Source organism: Amblyomma mixtum, chromosome 7 (genome assembly GCF_055824585.1).
Source record: "Amblyomma mixtum isolate Tamu chromosome 7, ASM5582458v1, whole genome shotgun sequence".
Taxonomy (NCBI): Eukaryota; Metazoa; Arthropoda; class Arachnida; order Ixodida; family Ixodidae; genus Amblyomma; species Amblyomma mixtum.
In genome coordinates, this window is record NC_143018.1 from 70,360,845 (window position 1) to 70,376,277 (window position 15,433).

Below are 15,433 nucleotides of genomic sequence, written 5' to 3' on the forward strand. Positions count from 1 at the left end.
ATACTAATATGACCGAACCAGTGGCTCGGTCATACGCATATGTTTGTTTGTCCATTCGAAGTTTATCAAATGCCAGTTTATAAGACTTGGATTGTGATTTTACAAATTTGGTCAACTTGCTTCTAGCCTCACGAGTTGTAGCGGAAAAATCCTCACGGATTGCAAAACTGGTGTCCTTCAATTTGTGGCCATTTGAAAGGATGTTCTGCTTGTCTTTAAAGAAGGTCATCTTGGCAATGATTGGTCTGTGCCTATCAGTTTTGAATTTGCCTAATCTATGAACCCTTTCAAACTGTGAAGCAGTCGTAGATAAATCTAGGTGCTCCGAACAAAATGCAATGACTTTCCCTTCAGAATCTGCCCAGCTTTCGTCTTCCACATCGTCGATGCCAAAGAAAAGCAAGTTATTTCGGCGCAATCTATTTTCAGCATAATCACATCTTGAGTAAATACTAGAAAGCTGGGAAGAAATGGCTTGTATGGCATTGTCAGCTACAAGAGAATCAGGCCTATCAAGTGAGGTTGCCGTTGTTTCGAGGGCTGCCACTCTCAACGTCAGCTGCTTGACTTCTTTATCGGTAGCATCCTGCCTTTCTTTAACACCTTTGATTTCATTAAGTATTACAGCTTGGCCAGCTTCAATTCTTTGGACAGTCAGCAAGAGGGCTTCCAATGTTTCTCTTTCAGTTGCATTCATAGGCCCAGGATTGCTTTCGATGTCACCCGACAGTGAGAGCAGCATACCATAAAAAAAATAGGTAAAGGCGAGAAGGCAAAGACAATACACGCTTCAGTACATCAATACACTCTCCAGGGCACGACACCGTAAATAGACAGTAATCACTGCTCTTCACACAGGCAGCGCCTTCCAAATAACTAACCTGCAAAATCCGCAGCGGTAAGATTTCCATGGCGTTCACGGTGCCGTGCCCGAGGTGGGTGTTTCCGGGCTTGCTTTTATATGCGTCGCCGATGTCGGAGATAGTAGCTGAAGATCCATGTTGCCAGATGAAAAAACTCAACGCATTCGTACTGCATTTTCACCACATCGACAGAAGTTTCGAAGAGCTGACTGCTATCGAGGCCAATAACATGAGTGTTGAAATGCAGTGATTAATACACGATTTTAATATTTTTAATGCACAAAGTAAGAGCCACATACAAGTATTCGTGAGTGAGCTCTAAGTATGAGCGTCGGGAATTACGCATTTCACTGCTTGAACAAGTGTCCCTGGAAGTTTCATTGCTTTTGTATTCGCAACTTTCACCGCCTATAGACCTTTTTCAGGTGCGCGCGGCCATCTTTGGACCGCAGCGCCGTCTTGCGTCTGGCCGATTTCTCCGCCATGTTGGCTTGGGTGGCCGCCGCTGGAATGCAGGCAGCGAGTACTCGACGCGCTGTTCAGCCTTATCCGGGCGTTGATTTTTGCACGATAAGTGTTGCACTGTGTGCTTTGAGCAACTGTGAAAAAAATAGCCCGTGCTTCGACGAGCGGCGACGCGGATGTTTCCCTGCAAGTTGTGCCGAAAATCGACATTGGAGGTGCGCTTTTGAAAGTGTGCGCTGTTCATTTAACGGCTTTCTGGTATCTATAATAGAGACATTTATTAATGCGAGCACGAAACTTGCTGAGCGCTTCTAGTAGTAGTAGTAGCAGTAAAAGACTCTTAATGGACAATAATTTACAGGCCGAGCATTTCGACCACCTGGGCGACCAGAAGCCGCTGTTCTTCTTCCCCTTCAGCGCCAAGCCAGTCGAGCCAGGTGGTGATGGATAGAGAGGGTGGGGGGAAGGAACCCGACTGCTGAGCAGCCGGACAATAGAAGAGGCAATGGGCCAGGTCCGCATAGATACAGGGGCAGTTGGGACAGGAAGGGTCCGATCGATAGCGATAGAGGAAGAGGCGGGACGGGGTGATAACTGCATTCATCTGAACGTGCCGAAGAAGGCGAGACTCCGGCACCGTGAGTGATGGATGAGGGGGAGGGTAAACGCGTTTGTCGAGGCTGAGCTCGAGGTAGACCTCTTTTATGGTGCGGCGAAGGGTGAGTCTCCCACCGTCCTCCGAGGGCTTGGGCCAGGGGATCAACGGTGCCCGGAAAAGTGTGTCGCGGGCGAGCTGATGGGCCAGCTCATTGCCGTCAATCCCTGTTGCTTCTATGTTGTAGTTATAATTATAAGAGAAAAACCGCTCCGTACCGAGCCAACAGCAGTGTTGCTGTCAAGCGGTCTGCTCTGCGTTGCGCCGGTGACACGAACAGATTGAAACTGCACTCGACCGCGTCTTTCACTGCATTTTCCCTCTGCACTTTCCTAAAAAACGGTACTTTCTGTAGTGCTATACATGGAGAAGGCACCGCTGGAGCGCATAAGCGCACAGAATTCTGTTGCGGTTTTTGGCTTTGCATAAATTTCTTGATTACTTCGTACTAACGGTAAAACAACCGGTGAAGCGTGCAAATGTATAGGGTGGTCAACTCAGCGTGAACATGCGAGTGTGTGGCAGCACTCTTCGGAGCGCCAGTGCATCCGTCGGCGCCGCGCGTCGAAGCAAAGTGTCGCAGAAACAGAGGGAACTGGATGTGGAGCTTCGCGTCGTCTGACATTTCGCTAAACTCGGAAAGGGATGTAGTAGAGAGCCATCTGGCCTTCGAACGCGATGTAATTTATACACTCGAAACTGGTGCACCTGCTGTGACAGCTCCTAAGGGGCGTATCTGCTTGGTCCGTCTCGGGTGCGGCCGCGGATTAATGCCGAAAGAGCGAGAAAGCGCGTGCGTGCGGTCGGGTGGGCACTGCGTGCCTGCTGATTGCTCGTCCCTAATAGGCACTTAAAAAAAACAATGGGCACTTTGCATTATGGCGTCAGTTGAAAATAGTATTTGGTGGAAGCATGAGGTGTCACGATGCAAGGTGGACACGCCAAAGCTGCGGCCTTGAGTTTTTTAAGTCCTGCTGGTTTATCGGATATTTACTGCAAGCAAACAGCTGTGGCATTTGCGCAATGCATCATGGCTTTCAAGTACTGTCAAATAGCAGTCTTTGCAGTGCCGTTGTCGTTAATAATCAGTCGCCAGTGTCGGCAGTTATAACAGAAGTGTTTCACGTAACCCGCAGCGCTGCTGCATCATTTCACCGAATTATTACTTATGTTTGATTTTGCAAGGGTCACAGACGACACATATCTTAGCGACATCAGCAGTAGGTGCTCGCGTGTAAGGTATGTGTAGCTGAAACAGCCCGCAACCGCACTGCCGCCGTGGCTCTCTGTGTTCTTCACACTGCTCCGCTTCAAGCCGCCTTCGCTTCCTGTAGTTGTTTGAACAGCAGACGACTGCGCAGTGGCTTCCCGAAGACCTCGTTGCAGCTTTAATCGCACATACACCCAAACCGGGCTACTACAGCTAAGCAACCGCATACAGTAAACACGGACAACCGCACAGAACGCACGGGACGCACGGACACCGCCTTTCCGAACCAGCCAGAGAGGGGGAAAGCAACATGGCGGTGTTCGGCGCGCTGGGAGCGAGGCTAAAACTGAAAAAGGTCTATAGGGGGCGCTACTGGAGATTCAATATGGCTGTCGTTGAGGGGATCGCGTAGACGCCGCCTGCTAGTGTGCACGTCACATCGGATCGCGCAGTGTTCCCGGCCGCTATCTCCGTGTTGTCATGTCTTTATTTAGACAACCACTGACTCTGGGATGTATTATGTCCCACATCGGGGGTTCAGAAACGCTGGTTCGGTGCCTGATAGAAGGGGAAGAAGTTTTGAACGCAGGAGACATCATTTGCTGCGGCTTGAAAGGATGCGCAGTCTCGTCATACACGATAAAAGGATTGTGCCTGCAGACATCACAAGTGCGGCAAAACCCGCACGAGCTGTGGTTCGAGTTCAGGAGCGACGAAACCATACAGGTAGGCACATGAACTATTTAATAGCATAATATGTTTTCTTTGCGGTGGGAGACCCCATTGCTCCGTGCGTGCGTCGCGGCTTCGGTGCACGGACCTTTTCCACGTGTTGCACGACAGGAAGTGTGCTGCTTGTATGCGCGAGTAAACAAACGGCATTTGCTTGCATTTTATTGCCGAAGCGCGACCTATGCAATCGCAGAGCACATGGCAAACGGTAAGGCATTCCAGAAAGCCGCTTTTATCGCTGTGGGAACATTGATTTTGTCATCCTCCGATGAACAAGTTCCGAACAACTCAGTTTGTACGCCCGCGAAGCAGTAATGTTTCTTCCACTACTACTTCGGATTGTTTATTTTAGAGCGAAAGCTGCAATAGCTTTGTACAAGCCATTTAGGGGGTGCAAGGGCAGCCGTTGTTTTTTGTGTGGAGGCGCAGACGCGAAAGGCCGCTACGAAGAATGGCATGATTGTAGCGCGTAGCGTGCGATTTGCGATGCTCTCATCCAAATTTAATATAGCGAGATACATGTTATTCAAAACGAAGCAGGAGAAAGAGCAATATATCATTCATTCGTATGGGATCAAGAGTGCCTGTTTTGAACTGCGAGTACTTTTTTTTTTAGCGCGGTAGCACTACTAGGCGCACTTTCCGATTTCGCGCATATGTACTATCGGCGGCGAAAGTTTGCGAGACGCGATTTCAAGGGAAAACGTTTATTGTAGGTGCATATCGGTACCCGCTCGCCCGACATTGTTACCAGAGGAAGGAACATGCATTTTTTGTCCCGCACACCCACCAGCCGTAAACATTTGCTGGCGATAGTACGTACGTCTTTGAAGCCTGCTTTCTGGCAGGCAGCCCACCTGCCTAAATAATGCCCCGTCCCTACTGTGAGGGGGCCATGGAGCAGATTTTCTTTTTGTTAGTTATTACCACTAACTCAAAGTTTTGCCAATTATCATTTTTAATCACCTGGCAGGCCTTCACCTGGGTGAAGGACCTCAAGGTAAATGCCTTCAATGTAAAGGCCTTTAAACCAAAGGCCTTCATAGTAAAGGTGCTTAGGTTAAATACCTTTAGCATGTACGGACCTTATGTGCTCCCTGTAATTAGTGCTACTGCACGATATTCCACGCTTGGCTATGCTAAACCATCCACTATTTTTCCCTCTCTTGCAGGGCCACTGCTCGTGCAAAGCTGGGAACTCGGTACGGTGCAAACACATGATTGCAATGCTGCTTTTTGCACACAGGTAAGCATGCACAAAGATGATTCCTAATTTAGGAGTTCCACTAGCTGCATTGATCAAATTGTGTCTTTTCTATGCGTGTTGCAGTTCAGTTCCAACGTACAATTAAACACAGTTTGACGGCGCTTCTTATCTATGAATGAACATGTTACTCGTTTCTCACAGGATTTTCGGGTTGCTCTTGAGAATGTTTTATTTACTTAGAATACAATCTGTTCACTGCTGCAGAACTGGCATCCAGAACTTGGACCTCCTCACTTGCACCGACGTGAAGCAAGCGTGGGGCAGACTGAAAGCGAAAAACATTTACAAGGCCAGAAAAATCAAGGACTTGTGCCACGTCCAGCCGAAACCAAGGATTCAGTTGGACACTGAGAAACTCAGTGCGATTCGGCAGCAGCTCATTGCTGCTGCTCCACGAAGCGCCTTAGCAAGGCATGTGGAAGGCCGCTGCCTTCAACATGAAAACCATGGAGAAAGTGATGAGAACCTGTGCAGTGACAACACGGGCTGTGAACCTGATATGGTACTGCAACATATACTTGCCAGCCAACATGCAAAGCAGTTCAAAGAACTACAGTACCATGAAGTGGCGTTCAGGGACTGGAACAGATTGAAACTTTACAGAACTCGTAAGGAGCACTCGAGCCCCAATCTGTTCAAATTTTATGAGGACATGGTTGCTGTGAGTGCAGTACAAGCAGCTAAAATTTGTTCACAAACGATTGGACAAGATAGTGCACAATGGAAATGGGAGCGAATGCTCCGTATAACCGGAAGCAAGTGTCACACTTTGTATCGGTTTGCACCATCACCAGCACACAGCTGGGAAGAGAAGATCACAAAAATGCTAACAGAAAACTTTCCAGGAAACGACGCCACAAGATATGGCAAGGCTTGTGAGAAGCCAGCTCTTGAAGAGTATGTGCTGAGCACTGCTGATGCAGTCTCGACATTGGGCCTGGTTGTGAACCCTTTGGTTCCATGGCTTGGTTTCAGCCCCGACGGAATTGTTTTCAGACATGGAGAGCCAGCTGTCTTATTAGAGATAAAAAGCCCAACACGTGGCAAAACAGAAAAAATTTCTGAGCTTGTGAGGCAGAAGAAAGTGCCGTACATTCTGTGCCAAGGCGAAAATTATAGCTTGAGGCCTACCCACTGCTATTACACGCAAGTGCAACTGGGACTATTTCTTTTGGATTTGGAAGAAGCCCGCCTTATTGTATACAGTGAGGTGGAATCTCTGATAATCGTTGTGAGGAGGTGCGTGCCATTTATTGACAGCCTGATTCGACGTCTGCAGTATGTGTATTTTACACACTACCTGCCAGAACTTATTAAGTATATGAGATGATGGAAGTGTAATGGGTTTCTCGAGCACAGGACACAAAACACAGCACGGCACAAAGCAAGAAGCGCGGAACGGCGTTCACCGACAGTCAGCGGTTCCAACAGCACCAACAGGAGGCACGCGCTCGCCGAGAGCAGTCCTGCTGCCGCGCGGGCACTTTTTCGTCATTACAGAAGGAATAAACAAGCAAAAATGTATGCATTGTGGTCACCAGTGATGTAATCAACACCCAAAACAAACAACACAACCCTGTCATTTGTCAGGCAATGTTCTCCTAATACCCATATACTGATAAAGCAGAAACAGTATGCTCGCCTGAAATGCCACAAAATCTGTGCATATTTAAAAAAAAATTACTATGAAGATGGAAGCAATTAGTTCTCACACAGGACCAGGATGAAATGCCCCTGGGTACTTTCACACGTAAACTGGTTCACCAAATTGTACGATTACATGCACATAAAAGAGGGAGAAAAATTGGAGATGCCACAATGAGATTTTTAATGAAGGCAAAAGACAGCATGGCACCATCCCTCTCGATGTCAATTATATTCCCCTGCATGTCTCCAGTCTCGGCGATTCTGTTCGCACTCTGACAAGGTGAGGCTTACAGAATTGCTCCTGGTGTACAAAGGTAACAACCAGATCTACTTGCTTCACCCATTTAGCTAGTTTACTACACAATATGTTTATTTAACATGAGGATGGTGGGTGTAAAAAGCCACTGAGAAGGCTCAACGAGGCGGCCGCACCCTGCACATGTTTGGCAGCGGTACACTTGAATATTGCAACAGCATCAGCATGAGAGCACTTTCAGAGGAAAAAAACGGAAGAAATCAGAACGCAACAGAGTTCACACTTTTTAGCTATACATCGATTCGAATTTATCAGTTAAATAGCCAAGTCAGAATCCAGCAGCTAAAATATGACCCCTCCCTCCTGCTAGAAGGCCATGCAGCAGAACTAATTTGTTTTGTAAAGAGTTATGACCACTGACTGGAAATTTTGCTCATTTTTGTTCACTGGACATGTTTTATTGTAGTTTTTATTAATGTTTGCATTTATATTGGCTCTGGCATTGTCGAAAACAAAGTCCCTTAAGGCCTTCCAAAGAAGGCTGGTGCTGCAGTCGCCACATGAACGACAAGGCTGGTGCTAGGAGTGGTCACACAAGATCTGCACCTTCAAATACATTTTTCTGATAGGCTGTGATATCTGAAAGACATTTCCTATATCTTTCTCTATGCTTGTGCATACCAGACTGTGACAATGTAATACACAATGTACCTGTGGTTACTTACACAAAAATATAACAAAATATTCCATGCGTTTATTGTTCAGCCGCCACGGTGGCTCAGTGGTTACGGTGCTCGGCTACTGACCCGAAAGACGCGGGTTTGATCCCAGCTGCGGCGGTCGAATTTTGATGGAGGAAAAATTCTAGAGGCCCGTATACTGTGCGATGTCAGTGCACGTTAAAGAACTCCAGGTTGTCGAAATTTCCGGAGCCCTTCACTGTGGCATCTCTCATAGCCTGAGTCGTTTTGGGACGTTAAATCCTAATAAACCAACCTATTCTTCAGACGTGAGCAAATGGCTGAAATTATTGAGCCACAACCTACCCGCACCACTGTCTGTATGCTCATATGAATCACAAAGACCCCTAAAATGTTTTGTCTGCGAGCACAGGTGCAGACAAATTAACAATTCCCACTATAATAATCATTGCCTCATCAACAACGGCCAGCATTTCCCAGGGCAACGGGCCTTTCAGTATTTTAAACAGCTTCAGGCGTTGAATTGCCCTTTCAACATGTACACGTGCCCGAGCAATTTGCAGAGTTTTCGCTGCTTCATCTGGTGAAAACTGTGCCTTCCGCAGAAATGGAGGCTGCACAACACCAATCCCCAAGGCAGCACATGTACTGTCGATGTTGAACCCCTTGTCCACCATCACATCATATTTGAAAGGGTCTAGTCTGCGTAAGATATCTGTGTCCTCCACACATGCTTTATCAGAGGCACGGCCTCCAAATGAGTCGCTCAAAAAAGTGATGAGTGCACCTGGTGATACACCAATCAAAACTTTCATTGTGTGAACACCTTTGTAGTGCGAATATGTCATAATGCGGCAGGACACACAGTGGGACTTTTCCACCTCAACTTCTGTGCAGTCAAGCACAATCCTGACATCCTTGTATGCCACAAAGCATTAAGGCTGATTCTGTTGCACTTCTGCCTTGCTTGGCCAAGGGATAGCTGCTTCCAGGACAGCTGCCAAGGGGCGTAAGGTGCCATAAAAATAGCGGTGCACTGTCGCCTCAGACACTGCAAATAATGTGGCTAATTAAGCACCTGAAGGACAGAAAGGTTTTCAGGCGAACTAGCACTATAGTGACTCTTTCTAGTACACTTCTTTCTGTTTTCAGTTTGTCAATATCAGCCACAGCATCAGCAATAAACATCAGAAGCTTCATATTCTCTACACCTGTGAAGGCTTTCACACAAGCATCGCTATGAAACATGTTAATGAGAGTGGTGCTAGGTGCTGTGCTTGGATCAACCTGCACAGCCTTGTGTACAGAAGCAGTCTGGCTCTTGTTGAACTGCCGGAGGGTCTCGACTGCAGCACTGTCCAGGCCTTCAATCTCTATCGGGTGGGCATCAAGTAGAAGAAGGGCCTCAGCAGCGTCATTTTTCCTTGCACGCTCTGTGTCCTTGTTGGCACTGCTTTCGCACTCCGGTGTTTCCTGATAATACAGACAGATAATGGACTGACAAACTGTAGAGAAAAAAGGCCATAGAAAATGCCTTTTTTTTTCAATGAATATAATACAAAACTCAATACGGAATTAAACACTGCAAATGTTTCGAATAACTTCATGTAATGTTTGTCAGTAATAAATACTTACACACCTCATAGAACAGTCATGCCAAAGTTACACATTTTGAGAATTTGATAGTTTTTTAGGCACACTTCAACTCGTTTGAGTGTTGAACTGATTTGCCTGATGTAACCAGTTATGAAGCAGGCCATACTGAGCTTCGTAAACTTTACTACATGAAGTTGAACTCAAACTCACACAGGCTAGGCTTGTACTTTCTGAATTATCCTGTAGTGATGAGGAAGAAGTGCTTGCAAGTGGATTGACAGCGTGGAGTCCTGAAAGAAACATAATGAGATATGTAACTCAAGTTTACTTGTTTTGCTAGCAAAAAGTAAGAATGGATTCACAGTTTGCCGGATTCAGATCTGGTCGAAATAATTAGTGGCTCAGGGAAAAAAATGCTGCCCACTTTCCAGAAAACGATAATTTATAAAATGCCAAGGAACATCTGGCAAGCAACAAAATTTAGAACGCTGTTTTCATGCACTTAGCTAATAAAAAGCATCATATCGCATCGGTGTAAAAGTAGTTATCATTTCATACTACTGTGGTACCACAAAGACAAGGACGGAGACGGAGTGACCACAACACAAGTGCTAGAGCACTTGTGTTGTCGTCACTCCGTCTCCGTCCCTGTCCTCGTGGTGCCACAGCAGTATGAATTCGTACCAACTTGCCTAATTCTCAACCCTTTTGAAGTTATCATTTCACTTCATAACCGTTTTATGGAAGTTTGTCAATTGCAGATTTTGCATGAAGTGGCTTACTTGCTGCTCTTCTTGCCGATGCTCGCATAGCTCTTTCAGCCGATGCCTGTTTTCTTGCTGGATCTGTGTTCTCAAGGCTCCTCACAGGCAGACGCTGTGATGGCACTGCAGTCTTCTTCAGTTGCCTCCGGGCTGGTCTCCAAACTTCTGGTGCTTGACAATATGAGATCACGTTGTTAGTAACATATTTCTCATGCCGTCATTTGGAGGAACACATTCTTTATGCAGTCAGCAGGGACACATAACAATGATTAATATATGCCAGAATCAAGGACAAAAACAATTAAATCTAATGAGGGGAAAGTAAGAAAAGGAATACCATAAATCTGTGCTTAGTTGCAATGAGCAAGTCTGACAGATTTTTGTAGTGCCAAGAATTACTACTACAGGGTTGTGATTGTACCTTAGACAGTCTTGATAACTAAATAAGTATATACACAGTGGCTCCTTTTAATCTCACAGCTTCACAAAAAAATGATGGCAATGGTCACATGAATGCTGCCATCACTGAGTGCGTTTTGGGCTCAACAAGAGCTAGATAATGGTCATGGCTATATATCTAAGTAGCTGAGATTTAACAATTATGTTCTTAATCATTTTCGTGCGGCATGATGTAATCACACTCTTGAAAACTGTATTCATTGAATCATAATCCAATTTACAGAAGCTGTTCAAGTGGAATAGGTTTTCAGATATTCATGTGCAGCCAGTTCTGATGCATGCTGCATGACACTGTAGAGCAAGGGGCAGAAAAAATAGGGAATTGCTTCATGAATACTCAAGAGCTACTGCGCTTCATCAGTAGTTTTCAAGATTGTGACTGCAATGTGCAGCGCAAAGTGAATAATTCAAACGGTAATTAACAAAATGTGCCTAATCAGTCGCATAGACGTAGCCGCTATTTCGCTATCTTGTCTCTGCCAAGCCCACTCACACTCAGTGAAGACAGCACGAAGCTGCAAAGATTAAACGGAAATTATACTGGGAAACATGCTCACACTTGCATAGCTAGTCAATTCCTGCAAAGAGAGTAAGCAACCACACAATTTGATTTTTTTCCAAGGCATTGTTGGACATCACTACACGCGTTTGTCCTCCCCCTCACTTTTTGTATTCCGCCTTCTGAAGCATCGCGGCAAAAGGCCTCCGAAAATTCAATGATCTTCGTAATAACTCAACAGTCTAGAGGTACAATAAAAATTTTTGTCCCAGCTCCGTAGCTTTGACGCTCGAGTGCCGTACAAAAGTTGATGGATTTGACGCCGGTCACTGCGGCTGCATTTTGATACAGGCCAAATGCAGAAAAACACTAGCGAAGAGATATTTTAGTGGGTGTTAAAAATGTGAAGTGGTCAAAATTTATCCTGGCACTCCACTAAGGCCTGCTTGTAAGCAGCGTGCTTTTTCTGGCAGGAAGCCCAAAACGATTCCAACGCATGAATGCTAACCGCGACTTGACTTTGAGGTGGTCTGCCGTTTTGTCAGAGCTGGCAGCGCGAACATTGATGTTGATCAGACAGTAAAAGAGAGCTATACAAGGCTCCCGACAAGAAAAATGTTCCCCAGTCAATCTATCGCCGAACAAAGAATAATAAGTTGTGCTGGCGTGTGTCCCTCGTGAAGAGACGCAAGTACAACGGAAAGACAAAATATTCACTTACCAGTTGTACCCCAGAAAAAATCTTCGGGCACGAAGTGCGCGCTGCACACCATCATCGTTTTCGTGACAGGCTTCCCGGTGCGAAGTTTCACTGTCCACTCCTTTTTCGCTCGATCGTCACAGGGAAACGAGTGCAGGCTTACCTCGCCTTTGACTGCACGCTTCGTGCACTGCGGCACACAGCACATTTTATTACTTTTGAACTTCTTGCTCATAGTGAGCAAATAATGTGCCAAAAGAATGCCACTGCGTGAGGTGAGCTGCGTGAGGTGAGAAAAGCCGCCGTAAAAATGATCTGAAGCCAAATACAACACAAACGCACCACACCACCGATGTCAACTGGCCGCGGAAGCTGCGGGCATCCCCTGATGAAGGGTTACGACGGTTGCCGCATGGCGTCGCTACCGTCTGTGAAAGTTGCGAATTGTTAATGCGTACGCAATATCAGTGTCATTATGCATATGTGGTCACTGTACGCGCTTAATAAAAAATGTACCTATCACGCAAAAGAGTCCTTGTAATCTCCTCTATCCACCCCGGGCGCGCTTTCTTGTCGCACTTTATGCAGCAGCCCATGATATAGCCTCACTCCGATGGGAGCACTTTTGATTAAAGTACGCCTTCATGTGGCACTACTCAACCTCTCAAAGCAAACAACCAAAGCATAGCACGGCCGGTCTCGACGCGCTCGCTCACGAGCGAGCGCGTCGGGGCCACATAAAAAACTTGCTTTCGAAAAATATTTTGTAGTTAGCAGGGCTAAACCGCCCCCAAATTTTTTGACGAAGTTGGCATGCGTACACCGCACTAGCCGCGGTCCGGCTTCTTTTCTTTCACCCCAGCAAAGAAGGGAGCGAGTAGGGCAGCGGCACAATCAGCGCGCCTTGAATACGCTGGGTGACAAAAGAATAAAGAGAATCTCTGCTGGGGCCCGGAAAAGCTGGGTTCACGTGAGGGGAGCGCACACAAAGTGGAGAACGCGGGAAGGTGAAGGCATCTCTCCCCCAACCCAGGAAGGAAAAATGTAAGAGGAGAAGGAGGAGCTCAACTTCATGCGGCGCGTGGTGGCAGATTTGTGAACTAGGGGCGCATGAACCAGAATCCTGGCCATGAACAGGCGGAGAGCTCAGCGGCTCTCCGCGACATGGAGCCCTATCACGTTTTCGCGCCTAAAGTGATCAAATTAGGGTTTTCACATGTCCTTTGAAGCTTCGGACCAACCTCAGTGTCGTCTTCCCACTCCTTTACAACCGTATCAGCCGAAACACTGTCTGTCGGAACCGAAACATCAGAAGCAGCAGCCGTCGCGACGAGGCGCGCGCCGAGAGGTCAGGAGGCGAGTAATGGCGGCGTGATCACATGATCAAAAATGGCAGCCCCCATGATACGCCGCTGTAAAGGCCCATCTCCATGGACACATCCGAGGCGCACCAGAGCAGCGCTTACGCGAACAGCGCCACACCGCGACAAGCGTCGGAAAACATATGCAACTCGATGACCTGTCGCTGCTACCGCGTTCAGCTCGGCTCGGCGAAGCAAACGGCGCGAAGGGCCGTACCGGATGCCGAGAGAACTGCGTTCTCTGATTGGTTACACCGACCGCACACCAGCGGCGACTTCCGGCGCCGGCAGGGTTGCCGTTGGGAATTTTTGAATAAGAGCCCGAACTGAAGCTAAAAGTAGCCAAAAGTAGCCACGCCACCTGATCTTGGCGCCAAATTTGTAGCCAAGTAGAAAAGAACCATTATTATAAGCTACTTTTATTAATGAACAATAAATAATATCATTTTGAATCCACACCAAAACACAGAGTAAACAAAGAACACGGAATTTTGGGCCTCTTGCTCGCCCTTTTTCCATTCTTCTCGAAACGTGCGCTTTGCTCTTGCGTCTTATCCCATGGTAGACGCCGGTGTCGGCAAGCCGAAGGCACAAAAACAGAAGCTTTGTCTCCTTGTGGTACACAAGTGTTATTTCACCGGTACCGTGCTGCTCGTTCCTCTCCTGGTGTCATGCCGTTCACACGGCTGCACCTAAACGCATGGTTTCGGATGCATGATCTTAACGGAGAAAGTATTCTAGATGAGCGTTATTTTCTCCAGATAGGGCGCAGCGTCCGCGCGGCCTTTGCTTCGCCGTGCACTTGAATTAGCGTTATTTTCTTCAGATGGCGCGCAACGTCCTCGCGGGCTTTGCTTCGACGTGCGCCCATCACCAATACCTCCTAGAAAGTCTTTCTAGGAGGTATTGCCATCACCCAGAGTCCCCGCGTCTGCGCACCCGCGTCTGCGAGTTGGTATAATAGCTCTATGTGCGCACCGTCGGCGGAGAGAATATACGCGTCGAGGACGCGCGCGCACGTCAAGGCGACCAGGACAGCCATGAGGACAGCAAAGCTTGGAAATAATTGTTCTTCTTTGTTCTTGCTTACTATTGTATATGCAATTGCAAAAAAATGGCTAGTAAATGCGCCAAAATAGAAGTTCAAAGTAGCCAGAAAGTAGCCAAGGAGCCAACTTGAAATTTTCACCGCCAGACGGGGTCGAAAAGTAGCCAATTTGGCGCAAAGTAGCCACCAACGGCAACCCTGGTGCGCCGGCGCGAGCGAGGCGCGAATATCTGACATGGACAGATATTCGCGCGATATCTGACAGATATGTCAGATATCGGCGCCCGCGCCCGGGCGCTCGCGCGCGCGTCGGAAGCGCGGTCCGGTTTACAACAATGGGAGGACCGCGGGGCTCTCGGGGACTCTTTTCTTCGTGGCTGGAAGCTCTTTCAGCCTCCCCTAAATTTTCCTGGAATCTTTGCAGCTCCCCAACCATCTTTTGTTCACGGCTTGACATTTTTTTCAGACGGCTCGCGAGGAGGAGCGAGCCAGCACCTGGAGCGTGGAGGTGCATGCCACTTTTCGACACCCGTCGCGGCACGTGCTGGGCGCGCAGGCGCTTCGCGTGTACGCCTCAGAAGTGTCCATCGAGGTGGGGCTTTAGATGCGCAGGGTGCCCATTGCCGCTACTGTTACCGCCACCGTGACCATCCCGGACGATGGAATCTGTGCCTTAATATCTCTTCGGCTGTTTACATCCCGGTCATGACACCGCTCTGCCATCGGCGGAGTAATACGTAGTAATCCGTAGTAGCAAATAGTGCGAGCGTATTTTTATTTCTGCGGGCTTATTTTGCGGCTATATTATCTGCGAATGAAACTATTTATTCAAGGAAACCCAAAAAACAAAATAAAGCGATAGCAAAGGCTCCACGTAGCTGGCTGAAAGGCACTCCACTCGTTGGTCGACTCCGCCCACCGTAAGGGGAGAATTAAAAATAGAAGGCGGTAGCAGGACGTTAATTCGATTTAATTAGGGAAATCGGCCACACAGGGCAATAAGTCGCGGTTTCTAAGAATGCTTGGGAACGTGTAGCTCGAGTTCCCGCGGCAAAAAGACGAGTTCAGATTCCTCTTCACTGCACCTTTAAGGCACGTTCACACTGGCCTAATAACGAAACGTAAAGGAAACAGACGTCCTGATTAACACGGGAGTATCACTTTTGAGCGAGACACAAAGTCCACGGCGCACTGCTTGAAAAGTGCTGAA

The 15,433-nt window shown here is 47.5% G+C and overlaps 1 protein-coding gene and 1 pseudogene across 1 annotated transcript; one reads left to right on the top strand and one right to left on the bottom strand.

The window, feature by feature from the left end:
- The first annotated feature begins 3,712 nt into the window (after positions 1-3,712).
- LOC149336402 (uncharacterized) lies at positions 3,713-6,729 on the top strand. The gene is made up of 3 exons (XM_089554708.1): positions 3,713-3,919; positions 5,098-5,171; positions 5,397-6,729. Exons 1-3 carry the CDS (start codon positions 3,713-3,715, stop codon positions 6,520-6,522), a joined length of 1,407 nt encoding a protein of 468 aa, XP_089410834.1. The 3' UTR covers positions 6,523-6,729.
- Positions 6,730-8,182: 1,453 nt separating this feature from the next.
- LOC149336403 (uncharacterized) lies at positions 8,183-12,049 on the bottom strand (annotated as a pseudogene).
- Positions 12,050-15,433: the final 3,384 nt, after the last annotated feature.

What these genes read in the sequence shown, in the direction of transcription:
- LOC149336402 (XM_089554708.1), top strand. Translation starts at nt 3,713, where the DNA reads ATGTCCCACATCGGGGGTTCAGAAACGCTGGTTCGGTGCCTGATAGAA. An exon ending in GGAGCGACGAAACCATACAG is followed by an intron (nt 3,920 to 5,097) that starts GTAGGCACATGA and finishes CCTCTCTTGCAG; the next exon opens with GGCCACTGCTCGTGCAAAGC. An exon ending in ATGCTGCTTTTTGCACACAG is followed by an intron (nt 5,172 to 5,396) that starts GTAAGCATGCAC and finishes TCACTGCTGCAG; the next exon opens with AACTGGCATCCAGAACTTGG.